General features: G+C 49.5%; 1 protein-coding gene across 1 annotated transcript in view; it reads right to left on the bottom strand.

Annotated features, from left to right (window-relative positions):
* Window positions 1-27,546, bottom strand: part of LOC119969069 (interleukin-6 receptor subunit beta-like) — a 291,637-nt gene that overhangs the window by 38,484 nt on the left and 225,607 nt on the right. Inside the window, exons 13-14 of the mRNA XM_038802271.1 lie at window positions 23,606-23,746; window positions 13,819-13,915 (exon numbers count right to left, since the gene is read on the bottom strand). Of these exons, the coding sequence (XP_038658199.1) occupies window positions 13,819-13,915; window positions 23,606-23,746 (238 nt within the window). The remainder of the gene's footprint in view (window positions 1-13,818; window positions 13,916-23,605; window positions 23,747-27,546) is intronic.

The following is a 27,546-nucleotide window of genomic DNA, read 5'->3' as shown; positions in this document are numbered from 1 at the left end:
TTCTGTGCTGTACTGTTCTATGTTCTATGTTCTAAAGGCGGGTTGAAGTGTGTCTACTTCAATGCAAGGAGCATCCGGAATAAGGTAGGTGAACTTGGAGTGTGGATTGGTACTTGGGACTACGATGTTGTGGCCATTACGGAGACATGGTTAAAACAGGGACAGGAATGGTTGTTGGAAGTTCCGGGGATAGATGTTTCAGTAAGAGGAGGAAAGATGGTAATAGAGGTGGAGGAGTAGCATTATTAATCAAGGATAGTTTAACGGCTGCAGAAAGGCAGTTCGAAGGGGATCTGCCTACTGAGGTTATATGGGCCAAAGTTAGAAATAGGAAAGGAGCGGTCACATTGTTCGGAGTTTTCTATAGGCCCCCAAATAGTAATAGAGATGTGGAGAAAGAAATTGCAAAACAGATTATGGATAGGTGTGGAGGTCTCAGGGTAGTTGTCAGGGGTGACTTTAACTTTCCAAATATTGATTGGAACCTCTATAGGTCGAACAGTTTGGATGGAGCGGTTTTGTACAGTGTGAGCAGGAGGGTTTCCTGACACAATATGTGGATAGTCTGACAAGAGGTGGGGCCACATTGGATTTGGTACTGGGTAATTAACTGGGCCAAGTATTCGATTTGTTTGTGGGAGAACACTTTGGAGATAGTGACCAATTTAGTGTCTTTCACTATTGCAATGGAGAGGGATAGGGCCAGACTGCAGGGCAAGGTTTATAATTGGGGGAGGGTATTATGATGCGGTTAGGCAAGAATTAGGGAACATAAGATGGGAACAGAAACTGACAGGGAAAGGCACAAATGAAAAGTGGAGCTTGTTCAAGGAACAAATACTGCGTGTCCTTGATAGGTATGTCCCTGTCAGGCAGGGAGGAAATGGCCGTGTGAAGGAACCAAAAGAGGTTGAATGTCTTGTCAAAGGAAAAAGGAAGCGTATGTAAGGATGAGAAAACAAGGTTCAGTTGGGTTGCTTGAGGGTTACAAGGTAGCAAGGAATGAGCTAAAAAAGGGCTTAGGAGAGCTAAAAGGGGGTGTGAGAAGTCCTTGGCAGGTCGGATCAAGGAAAACCCCAAGGCTTTCTACTCTTATGTGAGAAATAAAAGAATGACCAGGGTGAGGGTAGGGCCGGTCAAGGACAGTTGTGGAAACTTGTGCATGGAGTCAGAAGAAATAGGAGAGGCGTTGAATGAATATTTTTCTTCAGTGTTCACCAAGGAGAGGGGCCGTGTTTTTTGAGGATGAGTGTGTGATACAGGCGGGTAGGCTGGAGGGGGTAGATTTCATAGAATTTCATAGAATTTACAGTTCAGAAGGAGGCCATTCAGCCCATCGAGTCTTCACCGGCTCTGAAAGAGCACCCTACCCATGGTCAACACCTCCACCCTATCCCCATAACCCAGTAACCCCACCCATCACTAAGGGCAATTTTGGACCCTAAGGGCAATTTATCATGGCCAATCCACCTAACCTGCACATCTTTGGACTGTGGGAGGAAACCGGAGCACCCGGAGGAAACCCACACACACACGGGGAGGATGTGCAGACTCCGCACAGATAGTGACCCAAGCCGGAATTGAACCTGGGTCCCTGGAGCTGTGAAGCGATTGTGCTATCCGCAATGCTACCGTGCTGCCCCCAGATGTTCTGAGGAAAGATGTATTAGCAATTTTGAAAAACTTGAGGGTCAACAAGTCCCCTGGGCCAGATGGGATATATCCAAGGATTCTTTGGAAGGCAAGGGATGAGATTGCAGAGCCTTTGGCTTTGATCTTTGGGTCTTCACTGTCCACGGGGATCGTGCCAGAGGACTGGAGAGTGGCAAATGTTGTTCCTCTGTTCAAGAAAGGGAATAGGAATGACCCTGGTAATTATAGGCCAGTTAGCCTTACTTCAGTGGTCGGTAAGTTAATGGAAAAGATCCTGAAGGATAGGATTTATGACCACTTGGAAAGATGCACCTTAATCCGGGATAGTCAACACAGATTCGTGAAGGGTAAGTCTTGCCTCACAAATTTGATTGAATTCTTTGAGGAGGTAACTAAGTGTGTAGATGAAGGTAGAGCAGTTGATGTCGTATACATGGATTTTAGTAAGGCGTTTGATAAGGTTCCCCATGGTCAGCTTATGAAGAAAGTAAGGAGGTGTGGAATAGAGGGAAATTTGACCAATTGGATAAATAACTGGCTATCACATAGAAGACGGAGGTGGTGATAGACGGAACATTTTCAGACTGGAGACCAGTTACCAGCGGTGTACCACAGGGATCAGTGCTGGGTCCTCTGCTATTTGTGATTTTTATCAATGACTTGGAGGAGGGGGCTGAAGGATGGGTCAGTAAATTTGCTGATGACACCAAGTTTGGTGGAGTAGTGGATGAGGTGGAGGGCTGTTGTAGGCTGCAAAGAGACATTGATAGGATGCAGAGCTGGGCCAAAAAATGGCAGATGGAGTTTAACCCTGATAAGTGCGAGGTGATTCATTTTGGGAGAAAAAATGTGAATGCGGATTACTGGGTCAACGACAGGGTTCTGAGGAATGTGGAGGAACAGAGAGATCTTGGGGTTCCTGTCCACAGATCTCTGAAGGTTGCCACTCAAGTGGATAGAGTCGTGAAGAAGGCTTATAGTGTGTTAGCGGTTATTAACAGGGGGCTTGAGTTTAAGAGCCGCGGGGTTATGCTGCAACTATACATGACCCTGGTGAGACCACATTTGGAGTATTGTGTGAAGTTCTGGTCACCTCATTATAGGAGGAATGTGGAAGCATTGGAAAGGGTGCAAAGGAGATTTACCAGGATGCTGCCTGGTTTGTAGGATAGGTCGTATGAGGAAAGGTTGAGGGAGCTGGGCTTTTCTCTTTGGAGTGGAAGAGGATGAACATAGAACATAGAACATAGAACGATACAGCGCAGTACAGGCCCTTCGGCCCTCGATGTTGCACCGACATGGAAAAAAAAACTAAAGGCCATCTAACCTACACTATGCCCTTATCATCCATATGCTTATCCAATAAACTTTTGAATGCCCTCAATGTTGGCGAGTTCACTACTGTTGCAGGTAGGGCATTCCACGGCCTCACCACTCTTTGCGTAAAAAACCCACCTCTGACCTCTGTCCTATATCTATTACCCCTCAATTTAAGGCTATGTCCCCTCGTGCTAGCCACCCCCATCCGCGGGAGAAGGCTCTCGCTGTCCACCCTATCTAACCCTCTGATCATTTTGTATGCCTCTATTAAGTCACCTCTTAACCTTCTTCTATCTAACGAAAACAACCTCAAGTCCATCAGCCTTTCCTCATAAGATTTTCCCTCCATACCAGGCAACATCCTGGTAAATCTCCTCTGCACCCGTTCCAAAGCTTCCACGTCCTTCCTATAATGAGGCGACCAGAACTGTACGCAATACTCCAAATGCGGCCGTACTAGAGTTTTGTACAACTGCAACATGACCTCATGGCTCCGGAACTCAATCCCTCTACCAATAAAGGCCAACACACCATAGGCCTTCTTCACAACCCTATCAACCTGGGTGGCAACTTTCAGGGATCTATGTACATGGACACCGAGATCCCTCTGCTCATCCACACTACCAAGAATTTTACCATTAGCCAAATATTCTGCATTCCTGTTATTCTTTCCAAAGTGAATCACCTCACACTTCTCCACATTAAACTCCATTTGCCACCTCTCAGCCCAGCTCTGCAGCTTATCTATGTCCCTCTGTAACCTGCAACATCCTTCCGCACTGTCTACAACTCCACCGACTTTAGTGTCGTCTGCAAATTTACTCACCCATCCTTCTGCGCCCTCCTCTAGGTCATTTATAAAAATGACAAACAGCAACGGCCCCAGAACAGATCCTTGTGGTACGCCACTCGTAACTGAACTCCATTCTGAACATTTCCCATCAACTACCACTCTCTGTCTTCTTTCAACTAGCCAATTTCTGATCCACATCTCTAAATCACCCTCAATCCCCAGCCTCCGTATTTTCTGCAATAGCCGACCGTGGGGAACCTTATCAAACGCTTTACTGAAATCCATATACACCACATCAACTGCTCTACCCTCGTCTACCTGTTCAGTCACCTTCTCAAAGAACTCGATAAGGTTTGTGAGGCATGACCTACCCTTCACAAAACCATGCTGACTATCCCTAATCATATTATTCCTATCTAGATGATTATAAATCGTATCTTTTATAATCCTCTCCAAGACCTTACCCCCCACAGACGTTAGGCTCACCGGCCTATAGTTACCGGGGTTATCTCTACTCCCCTTCTTGAACAAAGGGACCACATTTGCTATCCTCCAGTCCTCTGGCACTATTCCTGTAGCCAATGATGACCTAAAAATCAAAGCCAAAGGCTCAGCAATCTCTTCCCTGGCTTCCCAGAGAATCCTAGGATAAATCCCATCCGGCCCCGGGGACTTATCTATTTTCACCTTGTCCAGAATTGCCAACACTTCTTCCCTACGCACCTCAATGCCTTCTATTCTAATAGCCTGGGTCTCAGCATTCTCCTCCACAATATTATCTTTTTCTTGAGTGAATACTGACGAAAAGTATTCATTTAGTATCTCGCTTATCTCCTCAGCCTCCACACACAACTTCCCACCACTGTCCTTGACTGGCCCTACTCTTACCCTAGTCATTCTTTTATTCCTGACATACCGATAGAAAGCTTTTGGGTTTTCCTTGATCCTACCTGCCAAAGACTTCTCATGTCCCCTCCTTGCTCGTCTCAGCTCTGTCTTTAGATCCTTCCTCGCTTCCTTGTAACTATCAAGCGCCCCAACTGAAACTTCACGCCTCATCTTCACATAGGCCTCCTTCTTCCTCTTAACAAGAGATTCCACTTCTTTGGTAAACCACGGTTCCCTCGCTCGACCCCTTCCTCCCTGCCTGACTGGTATGTACTTATCAAGAACATGCAATAGCTGTTTCTTGAACAAGCTCCACATATCCAGTGTGCCCAACCCTTGCAGCCTACTTCTCCAACCAACACATCCTAAGTCATGTCTAATGGCATCATAATTGCCCTTCCCCCAGCTATAACTCTTGCCCTGCGGGGTATACTTATCCCTTTCCATCACTAACGTAAAGGTCACCGAATTGTGGTCACTGTTTCCAAAGTGCTCACCTACCTCCAGATCTAACACCTGGCCTGGTTCATTACCCAAAACCAAATCCAATGTGGCCTCGCCTCTTGTTGGCCTGTCAACATATTGTGTCAGGAAACCCTCCTGCACACATTGTACAAAGAACGACCCATCTAATGTACTCGAACTATATCTTTTCCAGTCAATATTTGGAAAGTTAAAGTCTCCCATAACAACTACCCTGTTACTTTCGCTCTTTTCCAGAATCATCTTCGCCATCCTTTCCTCTACATCCCTAGAACTATTAGGTGGCCTATAGAAAACTCCCAACAGGGTGACCTCTCCTTTCCTGTTTCTAACCTCAGCCCATACTACCTCAGAAGAAGAGTCCCCATCTAGCATCCTTTCCGCCACCGTAATACTGTCCTTGACTAGCAGCGCCACACCTCCCCCTCTTTTGCCCCCTTCTCTGAGCTTACTAAAACACCTAAACCCCGGAACCTGCAACAACCATTCCTGTCCCTGCTCGATCCATGTCTCTGAAATGGCCACAACGTCGAAGTCCCAGGTACCCACCCATGCTGCCAGTTCCCCTACCTTATTTCGTATACTCCTGGCATTGAAGTAGACACACTTCAAACCACCTACCTGAACACTGGCACCCTCCTGCGAAGTCAAATCTGTGCTCCTAACCTCTATACTCTCAATCTCCCGTACCCCAAAACTACAATCCAGGTTCCCATGCCCCTGCTGAATTAGTTTAAACCCCCCCAAAGAGCACTAACAAATCTCCCCCCCAGGATATTGGTGCCCCTCAGGTTCAGATGTAGACCATCCTGTCTATAGAGGTCCCACCTTCCCCAGAAAGAGCCCCAGTTATCCAGAAATCTGAATCCCTCCCGCCTGCACCATCCCTGTAGCCACGTGTTTAATTGCTCTCTCTCCCTATTCCTCATCTCACTATCCCGTGGCACGGGCAACAACCCAGAGATAACAACTCTGTTTGTTCTCGCTCTGAACTTCCATCCTAGCTCCCTAAAGGCCTGCCTGACATCCTTGTCCCCTTTCCTACCTATGTCGTTAGTGCCAATGTGGACTACGACTTGGGGCTGCTCCCCCTCCCCCTTAAGGACCCGGAAAACACGATCCGAGACATCACTTACCCTTGCACCTGGGAGGCAACATACCAAACGTGAGTCTCTCTCGCTCCCGCAAAACCTCCTATCTGTGCCCCTGACTATTGAGTCCCCAATTACTAATGTTCTACTCCTTTGCCCCCTTCCCTTCTGAGCAACAGGGACAGACTCCGTGCCAGAGGCCCGTACCCCATGGCTTACCCCTGGTAAGTCGTCTTACCAGGCGACTTAATAGAGGTTTATTAAGATGATGAGGGGGATAGATAGAGTGGACGTTCAGAGACTATTTCCTTGGGTGGATGTAGCTGTTTCAAGGGGGGATAACTATTTTTTTTTAAATTGAGAGTACCCTATTATTTTTTCCAATTAAGGGGCAATTTAGCGTGGCCAATCTACCTACCCTGCACATCTTTGGGTTGTGGGGGTGAAACCCACGCAGACACGGGGAGAAAGTACAAACTTCACACGAACAGTGACCCAGGCCGGGATTCGAACCCGGGTCCTCAGCGCCGCAGGCAGCAATGCTAACCACTGTGCCACTGTTCTGCCCTAAGGGAGCATAACTATAAGCTTCAGGGTGGGAGATAGAGGAGGGATGTCCGAGGTAGGTTCTTTACTCAGAGAGTGGTTAGGGTGTGGAATGGACTGCCTCCTGTGCTAGTGGAGCGGACACTTTCTGAACTTTCAAGCGGTTATTGGATAGGCACATGGAGCACACCAGAATGACAGGGAGTGGGATTGCTTGATCTTGGTTTTGGACAATGCTCGGCACAACATCGAGGGCCGAAGGGCCTGTTCTGTGCTGTACTGTTCTATGGTCTATGTTCTATACTGGCGCACTCGGTGATCCCCAGCATGTTCGAAGTGCACCCTCACCCCCGCCTGTGGGGCTGGCTGCTGAGCGACAGGTGTTACCCGTTGTGGTCGTGGTTGATGATGCCCATATGAAAGCCACAGACCGACGTGGAGACCCGCTATAATGACGCCCATACGCCGACCATGGGTGTGGTCAAGAGGTGCTTCGGGATCCAGAAGATGCGCTTCAGGTGCCTGAACAGTTCTGGAGGGCCCCTCCAGATGCGAGGAGGGTCACCCGCATCGTGGTGGCCTGCTGCGTCTTCCACAATATAGCCCAGCAAAGGGGCAATGTGCTGGAGAAAGATGAGGAGGAAGGGCAGGCCTCGTCCAGCGAGGAGAATGACGGGGAGGGGTCTTTTGTTATCTTACTGTGGTGTGTTCGGTAGCACTACTGTACGTAACATGTGTTATTCAATCCAGTTGTTGAAGAGGCTTTCTGTACCTTGATGAAGAAGGTTCAAATTTGTCCAGATGTATTGAAAGGTTTATTGAGTAACTGTTAACAACTGTGTGAGTTCTTCACTTTAAGGTCAATACCAGTACAAAGGTTACAACGTTTATATACAGTAGCTATGTCATAGCACACCATTCACCCAGAGCTAGATCAATGCTCCTGCTCTTGTCACATTGTAATCACCAAGAGCGAGAGGGCTGCTTGCGTCTGGCTTTTATATCCGCCAGTGCTGTCCTCCAGTGATCTTCCAATTTCCCATTAAACCCTTATGTACATGCCCATACAAAGATCACTACAAAGGGGACAACGCTATCGCCAGGGCCAGCATGCACGGGACGCACTTGTCGCGACACGCTTCACCGACCAGGGGGAGGGGGTCTCTGGCCAGGGACACGTTTACCACCATCCCACACCACCCAACCCCCTCACCTCCCACAACACCGAACACCCTCACCTCCCACACCACCCAAACCCCTTCACCTCCCACACCACTAAACCCCTTCACCTCCCACACCACCCCACACCCCCTCACCTCCCACCCCACCCCACACCCCCTCACCACCGAACACCCTCACCTCCCACACCACCAAACCCCCTCCCCTCCCACACCACCAAACCCCCTCACCTCCCACACCACCGACCACCCTCACCTACCACACCACCCTCACCTCCCACACCACCAAACCCCTTCACCTCCCACACCACCAAACCCCCTCACCTCCCACACCACCAAACCCCCTTACCTCCCACACCACCGAACACCCTCACCTCCCACACCAACAAACCCCCTCACCTCCCACACCACCAAACCCCCTCACCTCCCACACCACCAAACCCCCTTACCTCCCACACCACCGAACACCCTCACCTCCCACACCAACAAACCCCCTCACCTCCCACACCACCAAACTCCCTCACCTCCCACACCACCAAACCCCCTCACCTCCCACACACCCTCACCTCCCACACCCCCTCACCTCCCACACCACCCTACACCCCCTCACCTCCCACACAACCAAACCCCCTCACCTCCCACACCACCAAACCCCCTCACCTCCCGCACCACCAAACCCCCTCACCTCCCACACCACCAAATCCCCTCACCTCCCACACCACCAAACCCCCTCACCTCCCACACCACCCCACACCCCCTCATCCCCCTCACCTCCCACACCACCAAACCCCCTCACCTCCCACACCACCCAACCACACGCATGCACACTGCCTCCAATTTACATACCTCTGGTGCTAGGAGCTGGGGGCACTGGGTTGGCAGTGACAGTGGATCTGGTCCACAAGATGGAGGATGATGACAGCCCGCTATGCGATGAGCTCCGTGCTCCACATCGTTTGACAATGCCTGACTCATTCCCACAGTAGCAAGTTCCACCTGGTTGTTTCCTGCATGCGAGCTGGCCAGTCTATCACACGCTCCTGTGGAATCCCGGGGACCGTTGAGGCGGGGGGGGGGGGGGGGGGGGGGGGGGGGGGGGGGGTGGAGAGCACGGTTCACCCACAGGGCCTTAATTCATCCCCCACCAGATGCACCAGGGACAGGAGGTGGGTGGGGGGTTAGAGTTCGAGGTGCTGTGGTGTTCCGGGCCTCTTCTGCTGGGGTCACTGGCACAGGCCGCAGCACCTCCTTCTCCCTCGGGGTGCCCGATAACCCCTGGGCTACTCCATGGGACAGGGTGCGGGTGGAGCCATCCCCTGAGGCCCCACCCACCACCTGGCGCTGCCATTCTGGAGGTCCACTCTGGTCTCGACCAGGGTCTGCATGCTCGCAGCCATGGAGCACAGGGAGTGGACCATCTCCGTCTGGGGCTGCACCATATCACGTTGCGACTGTGCCACCACACTGAGGGTCTGTACCACATCAGCCAGTGAGTGGGCCGCGTCCCTCAGGGTGGGCCACATCTGCCAGTGAATGGGCCACGTTCCTTTGGGACTGGGCCACATCCCTCTGGGACTTGATCACCTCCTTATGTGCCACGCCGGCCTGCGCCTGGGCAATGCTGCCGATGCTCTCAGCAATGGCCTGCTGTGACTGGGCCACGCATAGGAACGCCGCTGCAATCTCCAGGTGGATCTGGCATATGGTTGCCTTTGAGAGGGCAGCCCTGTCTTGGGCCTCGGCCCCCGCCTGCACAGAATTCGCAGGACTTGCACATGCTGGCCCACATCCGACACCGTCGCCCCCATTGCCTCCACAATGGAAGCCACTTGTGCAGTTTCGGCCTGGGTAGCACGCATGACCGGCACCATCCCCTACTCCTGCACCATCCCCTGCTCCTGGATGGACTCCTCCATCTGTATTTGCATCATTCCCTCCCATAGTCCCTGGGTCTCTGACTGCACCTCCACTGTGGCTGGGACTGGATGTTCCAGGTGCCCGGGACCCGTGTGGGCGGCAGCTGGTTCCTGGGGTCGGGCCGCCCTCCGACCATCTGGCCCCTCGGCTGCCCCACCAGAGCAGTCCAGGCACCTGAACCGCATCTTGAGGATGCTGATCCACTGTTTGATCACGCCTTGGTCACAGTATGGGCATCGGTGCAACATTGCTCCATGTTGGTCTCTGGGTATCATCAGCCATGAGCGCAACGGATACTCCCTGTTGCCCAGGAGCCAGCCGCTCACCTGGGGGAGCATGTTGAATGTGTTGAGCATCATCGAGTGCATCAGGATGAAGGCATCATGCACACTACCCAGGTGTTGGGTTCAGACATGCATGATGTGCACACCAACTGCACATTGAGTGTATTAAATCTCTTTTGGTCTGTGAAGGGCACCACATCATGCAGTGGTGTTCATAGGGGGACACGCGTTCCATCAATCACCCGTCATATATGGGGCATATATCCCAGTGATGGCGGCGAATGCCACTGCCTGGGCAACATGATGGATGTAGTATGCCGACCGGGCGTACAGGGCGTCCGTAACAGCATGGATGCAGCTGTGGACCAAAGGTCTCTGAGATTGCAGACTGGTTCCCACTCGGTGCCTGGAAAGACCCCATGCAAAGAGATTCAGGGTGACTGTCACCTTTTTTTTTTATAAATTTGGAATATCCAATTCATTTTTTCCAATTAAGGAGCAATTTAGCATGGCCAATCCACCTAACCTGCACATCTTTGGGTTGTGGGGGTGAAACCCACGCAGACACGGGGAGAATGTGCAAACTCCACACAGACAGTGACCCAGGGCCGGGATTCGAACCCGGGTCCTCAGCGCCGTAGGCAGCAATGCTAACCACTGTGCCACTGTGCCGCCCAGAGGGTGACTGTCACCTTGATGGCCACTGGGAGCAGGTCTCCTCCCCATACCCCCATGGTTCCAAATGTTCCATGATCTGGCACAGATATCTCAAAGTCCCCCCACTCAGCCACAGTCGGCGCGACATGTTCAGTCCGGCAGGTCCTCATAAGTCAGCCGCTTACGAGGTCTGATGCAATGCCTCCTCCCCACCTCCTCCTCGGCTTGTTGGTGACAGGCTTTCTATCATCACCAACTAGTTCCTGCTCCTCTGGGGCAAGGTCCTATTCAGTAGGATCCTCCCAGAGCAGCCTTTGTTTGTGCAGTCTCAATGCACCTGCTAGGTCTGTGGCAGCTAGGCAGATACCAACTGCATCTAGCTTGAAACCAAACTCCATTTTCTGCTGGGGGTAAAGGGGAGACATGTTATGGGCAGCACGGTAGCACAAGTGGATAGCACTGTGGCTTCACAGCGCCAGGGTCCCAGGTTTGATTCCCCGCTGGGTCACTGTCTGTGTGGAGTCTGTACGTTCTCCCCATGTCTGCGTGGGTTTCCTCCGGGTGCTCTGGTTTCCTCCTACAGTCCAAAGATGTGCAGGTTAGGTGGATTGGCCATGATAAATTGCCCTTCGTGATCGAAAGGTTAGATGGGGTTATTGGGTTATGGGGATAGGGTGCAAGTGAGGGCTTAAGTGAGTCGGTGCAGACTCGATAGGCCGAATGGCCTCCTTCTGCACTGTATGTTCTATGTTAACATGGTGAGTTGTCCCGTGCCAACCAGATCCAATGGGCTGCATGATATGCCTGGCCTGCATTACAGCCCCTGACCCCACATGTGCACCCTACGGCCCCCCTCCCATTCCCACCCCCAGCTCTGGCTGCTCCTCCTGGCACTTTGCCATCCGCACCACCCCCCTGACCCCGTTGGTGCCTGGTGCCGAGGGGCCTCTGACTCCACCACCTGTCCCTGCCAACAGGGATACTGGTGGCTAGTGCTACCGATGCCAGCGATATGCTCTTCGGCGCCTGTCCTTTGCCATCTTTTGGGGTCCACTGTCGGGGTGGTCCTTGGATGCGCCATGTGAAACCCCGCCAGCAGGATGGCTCTAGGTTGTGGAGGAGAGGGGGTGGGGTTCAGTGCGCCACTGATCGTCAGTGGCATGCATGCAGGCAGGGCCCACAGGTGAAGCTCGGCCGCCGGGTGTTGGGGGAGGAGCACCTGTTGAAACCGAAGCTGTGGTGTGCTGTGGGCCTTTTGTGCAGTGACTCCTTGTCTGGGGACAGGATAGATGGGGGCAGGGGCTCAGTGGGCGTGCAAAGCTTGCTGATAACTGGTCATCCTGTGGGGTGGGTTAGCTGGGGGTGTCATGGCGGAATGCCTGCCCTGGGGGGTGCTAGGGAAGATGCCGATGGCCACTGTACATGCATATCTGCCAGAAGAGCATGTTCTTTGGGTCACCTGCTGCTCTTACAGTGGGGCAGTGGGGCACAGTGGGCAGTCAGTGGGATGCACAGCCAGATGGGTGCCTTGCATGCTGCGGCAATGGTGATCCGTGCATGGACACCCCGGTCACGGGGACACGCTGACACCATGGCCCATCTCCTGGTCGCACCACGTCACATCCCCAACCCTGGCAGATGCCTCCTAGACTGCGGCACAACTGTTTGCCCACTGTTGCGCCTTTGGAAACATATCTTACCTCCTCTCTCTTCCTCATCGGCCATGGCGATGTTTCCCGATTTTAAATACCACAAGTGAACCACACCATCATCACTTCTGCCTGGTAGAGGCAGAGCATCGCGGGAGGCTTGAAAATACTGGGTAGGACCTGTCAATTATATGCTAATGGCCATTACTGTACAATTTACTTGCCCACGCCAGCACATGGCGTGGAACGCATTTACCTATATCAAGGTGCCAGAGCATGCTGATCTCGATTTTGGCTGACCTGCAATTCCCCGCCCAACTGCAATTCACAATTCCAGCATCACTGGACGGAGAACCCGCCCATTGTGTTTGCATTTACAAACCTGGTGACTTTAATTATTGGGCAGTGAAGGGTCAAAGCTTTTGGGTATTTTTCTAAGAACAATTAGTAAATTCACTTGTGTTGTGATTCCGGGTCAAGTGGGGCTATAATTGACTGCTTACTAGTTGTAACAACTAGTAAACCTGTCCAGCACCATATTTATTCCTATCCTCTTTAGGTTCAACCCATCTGGCTTATACAAGTCCCACATCCCCAAGAAAACATCCCAGTATCCCATGCATCCAAAGCTTTCCCTCTTGCAACATCTCTTCTGCCCCTAATTATTTAGAATCATAGAATCTCTATACTGCAGAAAGAGGCCATTCAGCCCATAAAGTCTACACTGACCCTCCAAAAGAGCACCCACCTACACCCACACCCCTACCCCATCCCCCCAACTCCACCTAACTTGCACATACTTGGAAACTGAAGGGCAATTTAGCATGGCCAATCCACCTAACCTGTCCATCTTTGGACTGTGGGAGGAAACTAGAGCACCCTGAGGAAACCCACACAGACACAGGAATAAAGTGCAAAATTCACACAGTCACCCGAGGTTGGAATTGAACCTGGGTCCCTGGTGCTGTAATGCACAGTGCTAACCACTGTGCCACCGTGCCGCCACGCATTTGATTCCATATTCCCCCATTCAGCCCTTCCCATATTCCATACTCACTAGCACAAAGCATTGGGACCTTTTACGGTCCTCCTTGTTAATTTCTTTCCTAGCTCCCTAAAAGTTTTATGCAAGGCCTCTCCTCTCTTTCTACCTATGTCAATGGTACAGATATCAACCCATCACCTTGGATTGTTCATCTTTTCCTCTCAAAATATTCTGCCGCCATTCAGTGTGACTGTAGACAGTTCCGTGTAGGGAGATATCTAACTGGTGCTTCGAGATGAATTGGAGTTTCCTTTTTCACATTCACCATGTTATAGATATGAACAGTACTTATTGCAGGGGATTGAGACACTTACATTCTTCGATGAAGAAAATACGTCAAAAGCAGAATTGATGGTAGTAAAAGGAGAAGTGGGGAGACCCATTTAAGGATGGTCAGCATGTTCTCATCATCTGCATGAAAAAAGCAAAGATAGTTACTGAAGTGAAGTCATACAAATCTGTTAAGTACCTTCAGAGAAACATTAATTTCCTTAATAAGAATAATCTTTACTTTGTCACAAGTAGGCTTATATTAACACTGCAATGAAGCTACTGTGGAAATCCCCTAGTCGCCACATTCCGGCGCCTGTTCAGATACAGAGGGAGAATTCAGAATTTCCAATTCACCATACAGCACGTCTTTTGGGACTTGTGGGAGGAAACTGGAGCACCTGGAGGAAACCCACACAGACACGGGGAGAACATACAGACTCCACACAGACAGTGACCTAAGCTAGGTATTGAACCTGGGACCGTGGTGCTAACCACTGTGCTACCATGCCACCCACAGATGTTGATGAGTAGCAGCCAGAGCAAACTGCATGTGACCACCACAGAGATGCAGCGAGAACGGGAAAGAGTAATGAAAGACCCGCTAGCCTTTGACCTGTCTCTGACTCTGTGGGCAGGATTCTTCGGTAATCAACACCGAAATAAATCGGATTTGGCGATCGGCCGGAGAATCAAAGTTTTCGACCAAATCGGGGCGGTGCCACTTTTGTGATGCTTCACCCCCTCCAGACGTTGCCTGAGGCCCGCCCTCCGATGCTCCGCCCCTGACGGGCCGAGTTCCCGAGAGCGTGAGTCTCTCATGGTCTCATCGATCGGGAACTTGGCGTGGCAGCTGCAGACGCAGTCCAACGCTGCCACAGTCGGGGGAGAACCAATCTGCAGGCAGGAGGAACTTTTCCAGGGGCTGGGGTCACTGTGGGGGATGGTCCAGGGTGCGCGAGCCGGCTGTTTGGCAGGCCGGGTCGCCAGTGGCCGGTGCCATGTCGCATGGTGCAGCTGCTGCAGGCCGCCGCCATGTGCATGCCCGGTCGCGGACCCGCCAATTTCCAGGCCATATTGGCAGCTGGAGCCGGGTGCTCTATGCTGCCCCCAGCCAAATAGAGGATCGGTGGCAGGTTTACACCATTTGTTCTGCCTAAAATGCCACTGTTACCACACCGGCGTGGGGACATAGCCTCAAAATCGGAGAATCAAGCCCTGTATCTCTGTCTCTGACCCCTGGACCTGAATTTTCACTTAATTGAAGTGGCTCTCTGTGGAGGATTGAATCTGGTCCTCACCATTTTCGTGGTGAGAGGGATGGGTTCAAGTTTTGAATAGCATGTCTGTGGTTCGTGGATGCAACTGCACATGTTAAAGTGCAGCTGTCTGATCGCTGATCTGATTTTGTCGACTGCATTGTCTGAAATAAGACTTGTAAGTTTGAGACGTGAAAGGCGAATGTCAGCAGAGACATTTGGAGAAATAGCGTAGTCTTTCCTATGGGCCCACGGACACTTTTTGGTGAAGTTTGCTGCCATTTTGTAAGCAGCAAAGTACCCTTTGAGATAGTTAAAATTAGACATATTTGTGTGTAAAAAGTGGATAAAATCAAATGAACTGTCTAGCTCATTGGAACTATTAAAGGGAACTGTCAAAAGGACATGCAAGCTATCATTAAATTTAAATCTCCAGCCTTTTAAAAAAAATTTTCAAAACAGTTTTTTAAAATAATTATTGCCTGCTATCTTACTGCGTCTCATAATATAAACCTAAATGTTGGCATTATAGGATTAGTGATGCATAATTGAAGGAAGTTAAGTGCAGTAAATGCGTTCTTCGAATTAATGACACTTTTGTTTATTCATCAAAGACAATCAATAACTTGATTTAATCTCAGCATGGGTCATTAGGTCTGTCCATGGTGGATACATGGGTAAGTTGGTATTATGGGCCACGGTTTAGAGAACACCAAAGTATATCATGGAGTTCACCTGACCCACAACTTTGCATAGATTTTGGTTATGGGGAGTACAAGCGCCCACTTTACAGGTGCGATGCATCAGAGAACAAAAAGTATTTTTCAACAAAACAAAATGTATTCTATGAATCCAGTTAACATATAAATCCATAGTAAGCATCTTACCAACTACCAACACCAATAACCCCACAAAAAGGGTACAGTACTCTACAGGTAACCCTTAGTAACTTTCCCAACAACATCCATCAGCCAAAATTAGTGGCCGGGATTCTCTCAGCCCGGGGCCCTACCGGAGAATCGTCGGGACCAGTGCAAATCACTCCATGACGCCCCGATGCTGGTCCGCCGATTCACTGGAACACGGAGAATCGGCTCCATTGGCGCCGGTGCAGTCGGCGCGGCGACGGTCGGGGGCCGCTCTATGGGGCCCTCCCCAGAAATTCTCAGCCTGCGATGGGCTGAGCAGACCACCTCCCCCCCCCCCCCACCAGGCCGCCCCCAGATGCATCCACACCGAGATCCCGGTGGGTAAGAGCAGGTGTGGGCGGCGCCGTCAGGACTTCGGCATGGATGCATCTGGGAGCAGACTGGTTGGGGCGGGAAAGGGAGGTCTGACCCCGGGGGAGGGGGACCTCTGCTGTGACTTGCCTGCAATTGGATTGGATTGGATTGGATTGGATTTGTTTATTGTCACGTGTACCGAGGTACAGTGAAAAGTATTTTTCTGCAAGCAGCTCAACAGATCATTCAGTACATGGGAAGAAAAGGGAATTAAACAGAATTCAAGAAAATACATGAGAATACATAGGGCAACACAATATATACAATGTAACTACATAAGCATTGGCATCGGATGAAGCAGACATGGGTGCAGTGTTAATGAGGTCAGTCCATAAGAGGGTCATTTAGGAGTCTGGTGACAGTGGGGAAGAAGCTGTTTTTCAGTCTGTTCATCCGTGTTCTCAGACTTCTGAATCTCCTGCCCGATGGAAGAAGTTGGAAAAGTGAGTAAGCCGGGTGGGAGGGATCCTTGATTATGCTGCCTGCTTTCCCCCGGCAGCGGGAGGTGTAGATGGAATCAATGGATGGGAGGCAGGTTCGTGTGATGGACTGGGCGGTATTCACGACTCTCTGAAGTGGGGCCTACCGATCATTGGGCCGGCCGCTTGGGCTGGGGGCCTCTATTGTTCCGCACCGGCCCCTGTAGCCCGACACCATGTTGCGTCGGGGCCGGTACGGAGAAGGGAGCCACTGCGCATGCGCGGCAATCACGCCGGTCCCATTGCGCATGCGCGTGTTGGCGCCGGTGCCACTGTGCATGCACGGACCCCACAGCGCCCATCTGACGCCGGGATCAGCAGCTGGTGCGGCGTGGGCAACTCCAGTGCCATGCTGGCCGTCTATAGGGGTCAGAATTTCTGCTCCTGAGGCCATGTTGATGCTGTCGAGAAAAGCGACGGCGTTTACGACGGCGTCAACACTTAGCCTCAGGATCAGAGAATCCTGCCCAGTAGGTTTGAATTCTCCACAGAGAATAGTTATCACTCTTAAATTATCAAGTGATCTAAACAAAATGGGCGGGATTCTCTGCGAACCGGTGGGGCGGGCCACTATGGCGCCGAGGAATGGCGTGAACCTCCGCACCTTCAGGGGCTAGGCCGGCGCCGGAGTATTTGGCGCCACGCCAGTCGGTGCGGAAGGGCTTGGGGCCACGTGATCTGGCGCCGGTGGGCCTCCGTCGGCCGACGCGAGTTGGCGCATGTGCGGGAGCTCCAGCACACCCAGCACATGCGCAGAGGGGTCCTTCTCCGCACCGGCCATGGCGGAGGGAAAGAGTGCCCCCACGACACAGGCCCACCCGCGGATTGGTGGGCCCCGATCATGGGACAGGACGCCCCCCCCTCCCGGGGTCAGAACCCCCCGCGGACCCCTGAGGACTCTGCAGGCCGTCCGTGGAGCCAGGACCCGCTGGTAAGGACCTGTTGTGATTTACGCCTGCAGGACTGGCCAAAAACAGGCGGCCACTCGACCCATTGCGGGCCGGAGAATCGCCGGGGGAGGGCGTTGTCATGGCTCCCGACTGGTGCGGCGCGATTCCCGCCCCCGCCAGAACTCCAGCGCCGGAGAATTCGGAATTCGGCATCCGGCGGGGGCAGGATTCATACCGCCCCCCCCCCCAGGAAAGTCTCTGACCCAACGGTGGGGGGTCGGAGATTCCCGCCCCTTGTTTACCTCAGAGAGAGAGACCAACATACATCTGCTTGGTTTGAATGCAGCTCTCCAACTGAAAGGGAAACTAAAACACAGAGCCAAAAAGAGCTTCAAGCTCAAAACGAAAGGAAAAAGCAGAATCACATTCCAGCTCCACCCCCACAATGACATCACTGCAGCCGATAAAACACACTTTTCTGAAAGGGACTCTCACATGACAGTTGGTATGGAGGCAGTTAATTAACTGGGTGGAGGAATCGATAGGTACTAAGTTGGCAGAGAGGCTATGATGGGCCATGAGTGAGAGTGGAGGAGCATTGTTTAACGTGGAGGCTATGAGGGGCCATGAGGATAGGCAGAGCGGCATTCGTCAGCATGGAGGGTATGAAGGGCCATGGGGATGGATGAAGGGGCATTGGTTAGTATGGAGGGTATGAGGGGCCATGGGGATGGATGAAGGGGCATTGGTTAGTATGGAGGGTATGAGGGGCCATGGGGATAGGTAGAGCGGCATTGATCAGCATGGAGGGTATGAGGGGCCATGAGAGTGGCTGAAGGGGCATTGGTCAGCATGGAGGGTATGAGGGGCCATGGGGATGGATGAAGGGGCATTGGTTAGTATGGAGGGTATGAGGGGCCATGGGGATGGATGAAGAGGCATTGGTTAGTATGGAGGGTATGAGGGGCCATGGGGATGGATGAAGGGGCATTGGTTAGTATGGAGGGTATGAGGGGCCATGGGGATAGGTAGAGCGGCATTGATCAGCATGGAGGGTATGAGGGGCCATGGGGGTGGATGAAGGGGCATTGGTTAGTATGGTGGGTATGCGTGCCATGAGGGTGGGTGAGGTCATGAGGTTCATGGATTGTCTTAATGGGGACATTGGGATTGTGTAAGAGGTTGAAGGATTGTGAGGGTGAGTGGTGGATGGCTTCTTTTTGTCTTATTCTTGTTTGACAACTGAGACAAATTGTTGGAACACTGAAGCAGACCTTTCAGATGGGTCTGCACTCAGCAGTCCCTCTGCTGCCTCAACACTGCTTTTAGGGCCACTCTCCAGAACAAAAAGAAGTTCACAGACACTGTTTCCTCGGGTGGATTTGCTCTGCTCGGAATTGTTCCAACGCTGTGCTCCTGACTGCGTGCAAAAATTCAAGCCTGGCTCTGTCTCTCAGTCTGTGACTCACTTAGTCTATGTTAGTATCTCAATCTGCCTCTTAGTCCAAATTTCTGTCTCTGTTTCAATCTTCCTGTCCCTGTAGCAGAATTTCTCTTTTCCTCTATATATTTTTATAATTCATGGGAATGTGTGTTTCACTGTGTAGCATCAGTACTGTGAAGTTGGGGGCGGAACCATTGGGAAAACATACACCTGAACCATGCTGGGACCAGTGTTCTTGCTAATGGCAGAACTAGGTAAATGGAGAGAGCTTTAAATTAAATAGAGTGGGGATGGTTCTGGAGAGGTGACACATAGGCGTACAAAGCAAAAGGGTATGCCTGCATTGCAAGGCAGTTATGTAGGTGTGGGAGGGGTATAGTGTTCAAATGTTCAAAAAGCTTCAGCAAATAGGGTCAAAGGAGGAAAATGGTAAAAAGGTAAAATGTATCATTCTTGATCTAAATGCATGGAGTATTCGGCATAAAATAATGAAATTAAATGAAATGAAAATCGCTTATTGTCACAAGTAGGCGTCAAATGCTGTGAAAAGCCCCTCGTCGCCACATTCCAGTGCCTGTTCGGGGAGGCTGGTACGGGAATAAATAAATAATGACACAAATTGAGGTTAATGGATATGATCTTCTAGCCATTACAGAGTTGTGGTTGCAAGGAGATTAAAGTTGGGAACTAAAAATTCAGAGGGGTGTAACTTTTCTTAAGGACGGGCAGGAAAGGTTAGGTGGCTGGGGCAGTTAAGTCGGTATGAGATAGAATCCGAGTGCCATTATGTACAGGTTGAGATGGAAGGATTATCCATGATATTCGCAGTAATGTCCACGGATGTCATTTCACTGTGACCACGGCCAGACGCTCTTACTCGGCCTTTTTAAGGAAGACAAGATGATTCCACCAATAGGCTCAGCCAGAATTCAATGCTGGGCACTGCTGTTGGTGGCTTATGAATATACAGTTTAACATCATCCGGGCAGAGATCGCACATACGGGTGCCTCAAGTCAACTCCCACTTGTCATAATATACATCAGTATATCATGGTGCAGACACACACTGATGGACACACACAGGGACCAATCAACATGTACAAACACCGCAGCCAATCACCAGTTAGAATACACACACTAGAAAAGGCAGAGGGCACCACGGTTCCCACTCATTCTGGGTGCTGCCTCTCAGTGTAACAAGAACTCATCCAGCCCAGCACAGACTCACAACACGTGCTGAGAGAATCAACTGGTTCGGACAAGGCTTAGGTCTCTAGGGCAAGTTAGCATCATTTAGACCCACAGTCATCGTGTGTTAGTTAGTTCGAAGTAGTTAATAAAATTGTGTTGAACCTTCATCTGTGTTGGAAGTGTCTGTTCATCTCTCAAGCCTAGACAAGCCAACACAACATGATACCAGGAGTTGAGGAATGCTCGCACTTCTGAAATCTACCCTTCAGTGATCTCCACCAGTCTCCAGCCATCCAACAGCCATCCTACAGAATGGACTCCGTTCGCCCACTGCCGCCTCTCCACATTGCAGGGAACCTGGGCTCCAACTGGAAACTTTTAAAACAGCGCTTCCAGCTGTACCTCGAAGCCAGGGACCTGGAAGCTGCCTCGGACACACGCAAGGTTGCTCTCTTCCTCTTCACAGCCGGTGACCATGCTCTGCACATTTACAACTCGCTCACCTTCGATGAGGGGGAGGACAAATCGAAGTTCAAGACCATAATTCTGAAGTTCGACAGCCACTGTGCGGTCGAGGTCAACGAGAGCTTCGAGAGATACATGTTTCAGCAGCGAACTCAGGGTAAGGACGAGCCTTTCCAGTCCTTTATCACCCACCTCCGCGTCCTGGCGCAGTCCTGCAACTACGGGTCCACCTCCGACTCCATGCTCATTGTTTTTGATTGTTTTGATGTTCAATCAGAGCCCCTGCGCCAGCAGCTACTAAAAGTAAAGCAGCTCACTCTTTCTATGGCCATTGAGACCTGTGTACTTCATGAGCATGCCTCCACGCATTACTCATGCATCCCGGCTGCTGAAACAGCGCAGCTAGCCCCTACGAGGCAGAACGGGTGCAGATGATAAAATCTCTTCAGGCTCTGGACCTGAATGATGGAGGCCATTTCGCGTGTTTTTCGCAGAGTCCTGCGCCCACACACAGCGGGCGCGCTGACGTCATGAACCGCTTCGTGCAGGTGCGTGCTATGCCCCGTGCATGCGCGGTAGCGCGACGCACGTCCCGATGCTCCGGTGTGCGGCAACTGCGGCTCCGCCCACTTAACGAATCTCGCAAATTCATATTTGCTCCACTACAAACAAGCAAACCAGCTTTCAAGGCAGATGACATACAGCATCAATACTGCAAACACAGAAAAAAGTCCAGGTCAGACAACAAAGATGACATACGGAATCACTACCACAAGCATAGAAAAAAAAGTCGAAATCAGAAAACAAAGTGATTCGACCATTCGAACACCTCATGATGACTTCCTGGTTACTTAAACACAAGAACACTGACGACGTCCACAAAGAAATGACAACATCGCCATCACCACTTCAACAACAGAAGAAGAAAGCAACTCAACTGAACAAATTCATAAAGATTGGACTCATAAATATTAATTGGCTTTGTATAATCATCAACATCATCACAACTTGTACATGTCATCATTTACCCACATGCTTTGTAAAATTTTCTTTAACAAATTACAGAAAATATGTAACAAGATAAAAGGGGGATGTAGTGATATGCATCATTGTATATACTCAAGGGGTTAATGTAAATACACTACAACTAAGGAACCACTAGAGGGAGCACCAGAGCTGTCATGATATACAGACACGCAACCAATGGGTCATTAGAACAGGACACAACTAATGGGTAATCAGGACACCTACAGATGGCATTGCCACAAGGGGGCACTCCACGACCCACATAAAAAGGACAAGGCACACAGGCTGTGCCTCTTCCACCGGCAGAAACCAAGAGAGCAGGACAGGATTGATTATCAGCAATATCACACCCTAACACATGGTCAAGAGCAAGCTTGTATAGTTAGCAGAGCAGACTGAGTTACTAGAGGCAGATTGGTAGAGTATCAAACTCATTTAAGAGCATTGTTAATCGTTCAATAAATACGTTAAACTTAACTCCGAGTTTGGAGCATCTTTCGGCAGAGCCGACATCAAGTAGCAGCTTATGTTACTCGAGGTAACATAACACACCACCCCTGTTAATGAAAGCCAACACGCCATACGCCATCTTAACAACCTTATCAATCTGGGTGGCAATTTTGAGGGATTTATGTACGTGCGGCCCAAGATCCCGGGGCGGGATTTTCTCAGCCCGGTGCCGGACTGGAGAATCCCCGCGACCGTCGCAAATAGCGCCATGCCACCCCGATGCTGGGACGCAATTCTCCACAGAGCAGAGAATCAGCGCCATTGCCGCCTGTCTGGTCGACGCGGCACCGGTCGGGGCCCCTACACGTCCCCCCTGCCGATTCTCGGCCCAGGATGTGCCAAGCGGCCGTTGCAAAAGACCCCAGTCCCAGTGCCGTTCACACCAGTGACACTGCGCATGCACAGACCCCGCGGTGCCCAGTAGACACCGGGATCTGCAGCTGGAGCGGCATGAGTCATTCCAGTGCCGTGCAGGCCCCCTGTAGGAGCCAGAATTGCTGATCCTGAGGCCATGTTGACACCGTCGGGAAATGCGACGGAGTCAACACTTAGCCTCAGGATCACAGAATCCCGCCCCCTGTGTTCCTCCACATTTCCCAGAATCCTGCCTTTTACCGGTCTGGATGACGATGATAATGGCATTGACCCCTCTGCTACCTGCGCCCAGGTAAGGTGAACGGCGGCGGCTGGCAGCCTCTTTCCCAGGCCGAATCCGGCGAATCCCGGACTGTTTCTCATTGGAATAGATTGTGTTCCACGTGGCACCAATGCTAGCCCCTTAACAGTTGCTGAATCGGTCCAGGCACAGCACAGTTTTGCTGTTCTTGGAAGTTTACGAATCCTGCACCGGCATGAACACAGTCTCAGGAATAGAGAATCCTGCCAACTATCTAACATGGTCATGTGTTATTTAGCATCTCCAATACAGTGGCAAGGCAATATTAAATTGTGGTCTGTTCCATGAAATGAGTATTATATTTTGAAAAGTATTACACTGAAGCAATTGAATTCTCATTGGTTTTCACTGTGTTATAATATGATCAGATTTGGTGCATCTTAGCAGCAGGATAATTAGTTGTATTCTACACTGAAACACTATGATGTATACCATAACATGTATGAAACAAAAAGCTACACGATATTAGCATACATGAAAAAAATTAACAAATGCAATCTAAGGAGTTCCTGGAACTGACAATGTTGTGAAATCAACCTCTACATTTAACAGTTGAAGTAAAATTGTTTGTGCACAATGCATCATTTTCAAAACTGTGGGTTATTTACCAGATTTCTTTGTGGTGAGATTAACAACTGAACCATTTGTCCCGCCTGCATCTGTTGTCGCCATGACTTTCACCATGTAATCGGTAGCAGCCAGGAGGCCGGTCAGTGTGTATTTCCTTTCTGCTCCATCGCTCATAACATCTAAATATATAAAACAAAGCAAAAGTGTGCAAAGTCACATGGTAATTTGGCAAATCCCAGCTGAAACAAAACTAATACTGTAAAAACAGAGGAATATACTTGCATGAAAGAAATTGATACGCATTGGACTTTGGGAGAACCAACAGTAAAAATTCACCAAATGACTCTAGAAAATCAACCTTGGGGGTCACTCTCTCAAGATTTGAAAGTTTCATCCTAACTTTCACCAAGGAAATAAGGCTACTTATCAAATGCAATCATGTTGTTGATGGAAACATTTTAAGCACAATTTAGCCAATTGTTAAAGACTGCATAATCCCACTGCAGAATTATATTCCTCTCTTGTCAGTGTGTAATTTCAATTTGCTTTCATATATGCATATTCTTGAAATGTCAAGTATGAGGATTTTGCAGTATTTATAATAAAATATGACAATAGTGAACTGTTGACTGCTACATGATTTCAATAAAATATCATAATATGAAACTGGTCAGAGCAATAAAGTCACTGACTTCTTTGTATGGGAATTCCAATCCCATTAAATGAGCCTTTCACCCTTTTCCAATACTCTCCTCCATCTGGACCCCTCTTTTCCACCTTGTCCATTGCCTCCTCGCACCCTGTTTCCTGAAAGGACTCCATTCTGTTCTCTTTTTGGTTCCCTCACCACCTGCTGATGTCCCAGTCTAGCAGTTACGTCCTCCAGGACTCAGCCAACTCGGTCTCTGGTGGTATTACTGAGCCACTCTTGGTGCTGGGCATTGGAGTCCCCACCCAGAGTATGTTCTATGCCTTTGCCGCCCTCAATGCTTCCTCCAAGTGGTGTTCAACATGGAGGAGTACTAATTTTTCAGCTCAGGGTGGTAATCAGCAGGAGGTTTCCTTGCCCATGTTTAACCTGAGGCCATGAGACTTCATGGGGTCCAGAGTTGACATTGAGGACTCAGAGGGCAACTGCCTCCTGACTGTATACCACTGTAAGAGTTGAATGAGAATGACAGTTGATCTCATTGAAACATACAAAGATTCTGAAGGAGCTTGATAATAACTGTTTCTGTTGGTCAGGGAATCTAAAACAGGCAGTCACAGTCTCAGGATGAAGCCTGATCAGAGGAGGAGAAATTACTCAGTGGGTTTTGAACATTTGGAATTAAACTGGATCCCATCTAGAGTATTGCATACAGCTCTGGGCACCACGTTTGACCAAGGAATTCGAAGGCATTAGAAAGGGTCCAAAGAAATTCACCAAAATGGTTCCAAGGATGAGAAAATTCAGTTCATAGAAACATAGAAGGCCTGCAGTGCGGAAGGAGGCCATTCGACCCATTTGGGCTGCACTGACCCTCTGAAAGATAACCCTAACCTAGACCACTCCCCCACTCTATCTCCATCACCTGTGGACACGAAGGGGCAATTTAGCATGGCCAATCCATCCAACCTGTGCATCTTTGAACTGTGGGAGGAAAAGGAGCACCTGAAGGAAACCATGAAGACATGGGGGGAAAGAGCAGACTCCATGAACCCGGGTCCCTGGTGCTGCGAGGCAGCAGTGCTAACCACTGTGCCTCTGTTCCGTGTAGATAAATTGGAAAAGATGGGATGGTTTTCCTTGGGGCAGAACTGTTTGAGGGAAAGTTAGCAGAGATTTACAAAATCAAAAGGGATGTAGATAGAGTGAACAGGGAGAAATTGTTCCCATTCGTGGAAGGATAAAGACCAGAGGGCACAGGTTTAAGATAAATAGCAACATGAGCTAATGATTTTATATGCAGAATCTGGTTAATGCACTGCCTGAGAGTGTAGTGGAGGCAGGGTCAATAATGGCATTCAAAAGGGAATGTTTTTTATTATTATTATTTAATCATTAACATGATCTCATAGTTAGGGATCCTCTCGGAAGGAGTGATCACAATATGGTGGAATTTAAAATACAGATGGAGAGTGAGAAGGTAAAATCAAATACTACTGTTTTGTGTTTAAACAAAGGAGATGAGAGAAGAACTAGCTAAGGTAGACTGGGAGCAAAGACTTTATGGTGGAACAGTTGAGGAACAGTGGAGAACCTTCCAAGTGATTTTTCACAGTGCTCAGCAAAGGTTTATACCAACAAAAAGGAAGGACGGTAGAAAGAGGGAAAATCGACCGTGGATATCTAAGGAAATAAGGGAGAGTATCAAATTGAAGGAAAAAGCATACAAAGTGGCAAAGATTGGTGGGAGACAAGAGGACTGGGAAATCTTTAGCAGGCAACAGAAAGCTACTAAAAAAGCTATAAAGAAAAGTAAGATAGAGTATGAGAGTAAACTTGCTCAGAATATAAAAACAGACAGTAAAAGTTTTTACAAATATATAAAACAAAAAAGAGTGGCTAAGGTAAATATTGGTCCTTTAGAGGATGAGAAGGGAGTTTTAATAATGGGAGATGAGGAAATGGCTGAGGAACTGAACAGGTTTTTTGGGTTGGTCTTCACAGTGGAAGACACAAATAACATACCAGTGACTGATAGAAATGACAGGTGAGGACCTTGAGAGGATTGTTATCACTAAGGAGGTAGTGATGGGCAAGCCAATTGGGCTTAAAGGTAGACAAGTCTCCTGGCCCTGATGGAATGCATCCCAGAGTGCTAAAAGAGATGGCTTGGGAAATTGCAGATGCACTAGTGATGATTTACCAAAATTCACTAGACTCTGGGGTGGTCCCGGTGGATTGGAAATTAGCAAACATGACACCACTGTTTAAAAAAGGAGGTAGGCAGAGAGCAGGAAATTATAGGCCAGTGAGCTTAACTTCGGTAGTAGGGAAGATGCTAGAATCTATCATCAAGGAAGAAATAGCGAGGCATCTGGATAGAAATTGTCCCATTGGGCAGACGCAGCATGGGTTCATAAAGGACAGGTCGTGCCTAACTAATTTAGTGGAATTTTTTGAGGACATTACCTCAGTAGATAACGGGGAGCCAATGGATGTGTTATATCTGGATTTCCAGAAAGCCTTTAACAAGGTGCCACACAAAAGTTTGCTGCATAAGATAAAGATGCATGGCATTAAGGGTAAAGTAGTAGCATGGATAGAGGATTGGTTAATTAATAGAAAGCAAAGAGTGGGGATTAATGGGTGCTTCTCTGGTTGGCAATCAATAGCTAGTGGTGTCCCTTAGGGATCCGTGTTGGGCCCACAATTGTTCACAATTTACATAGATGATTTGGAGTTGGGGACCAAGGGCAATGTGTCCAAGTTTGCAGATGACACTAAGGTGAGTGGTAAAGCGAAAAGTGCAGAGGATACTGGAAGTCTGCAGAGGGATTTGGATAGGTTAAGTGAATGGGCTGGGGTCTGGCAGTTGGAATACAATGTTGACAAATGTGAGGTTATCCATTTTGATAGGAATAACAGCAAACGGGATTATTATTTAAACGATAAAATATTAAAGCAGGCTGCTGTGCAGAGAGACCTGGGTGTGCTAGTGCATGAGTCACAGAAAGTTGGTTTACAGGTGCAACAGGTGATTAAGAAGGCAAATGGAATTTTGTCCTTAATTGCTAGAGGGATGGAGTTTAAGACTAGGGAGGTTATGTTGCAATTGTATAAGGTGTTAGTGAGGCCACACCTGGAGTATTGTGTTCAGTTTTGGTCTCCTTACTTGAGAAAGGACGTACTGGCACTGGAGGGTGTGCAGAAGAGATTCACTAGGTTAATCCCAAGGTGAAGGGGTTGGATTACGAGGAGAGGTTGAGTAGACTGGGACTGTACTCGTTGGAATTTAGAAGGATGAGGGGGGATCTTATAGAAACATTTAAA

The sequence above is a fragment of the Scyliorhinus canicula genome, chromosome 1 (assembly GCF_902713615.1).
Source record: "Scyliorhinus canicula chromosome 1, sScyCan1.1, whole genome shotgun sequence".
Taxonomy (NCBI): Eukaryota; Metazoa; Chordata; class Chondrichthyes; order Carcharhiniformes; family Scyliorhinidae; genus Scyliorhinus; species Scyliorhinus canicula.
The sequence above is the reverse complement of the archived record's forward strand: the minus strand, read 5'-3'. Positions and strand labels throughout refer to the sequence as shown.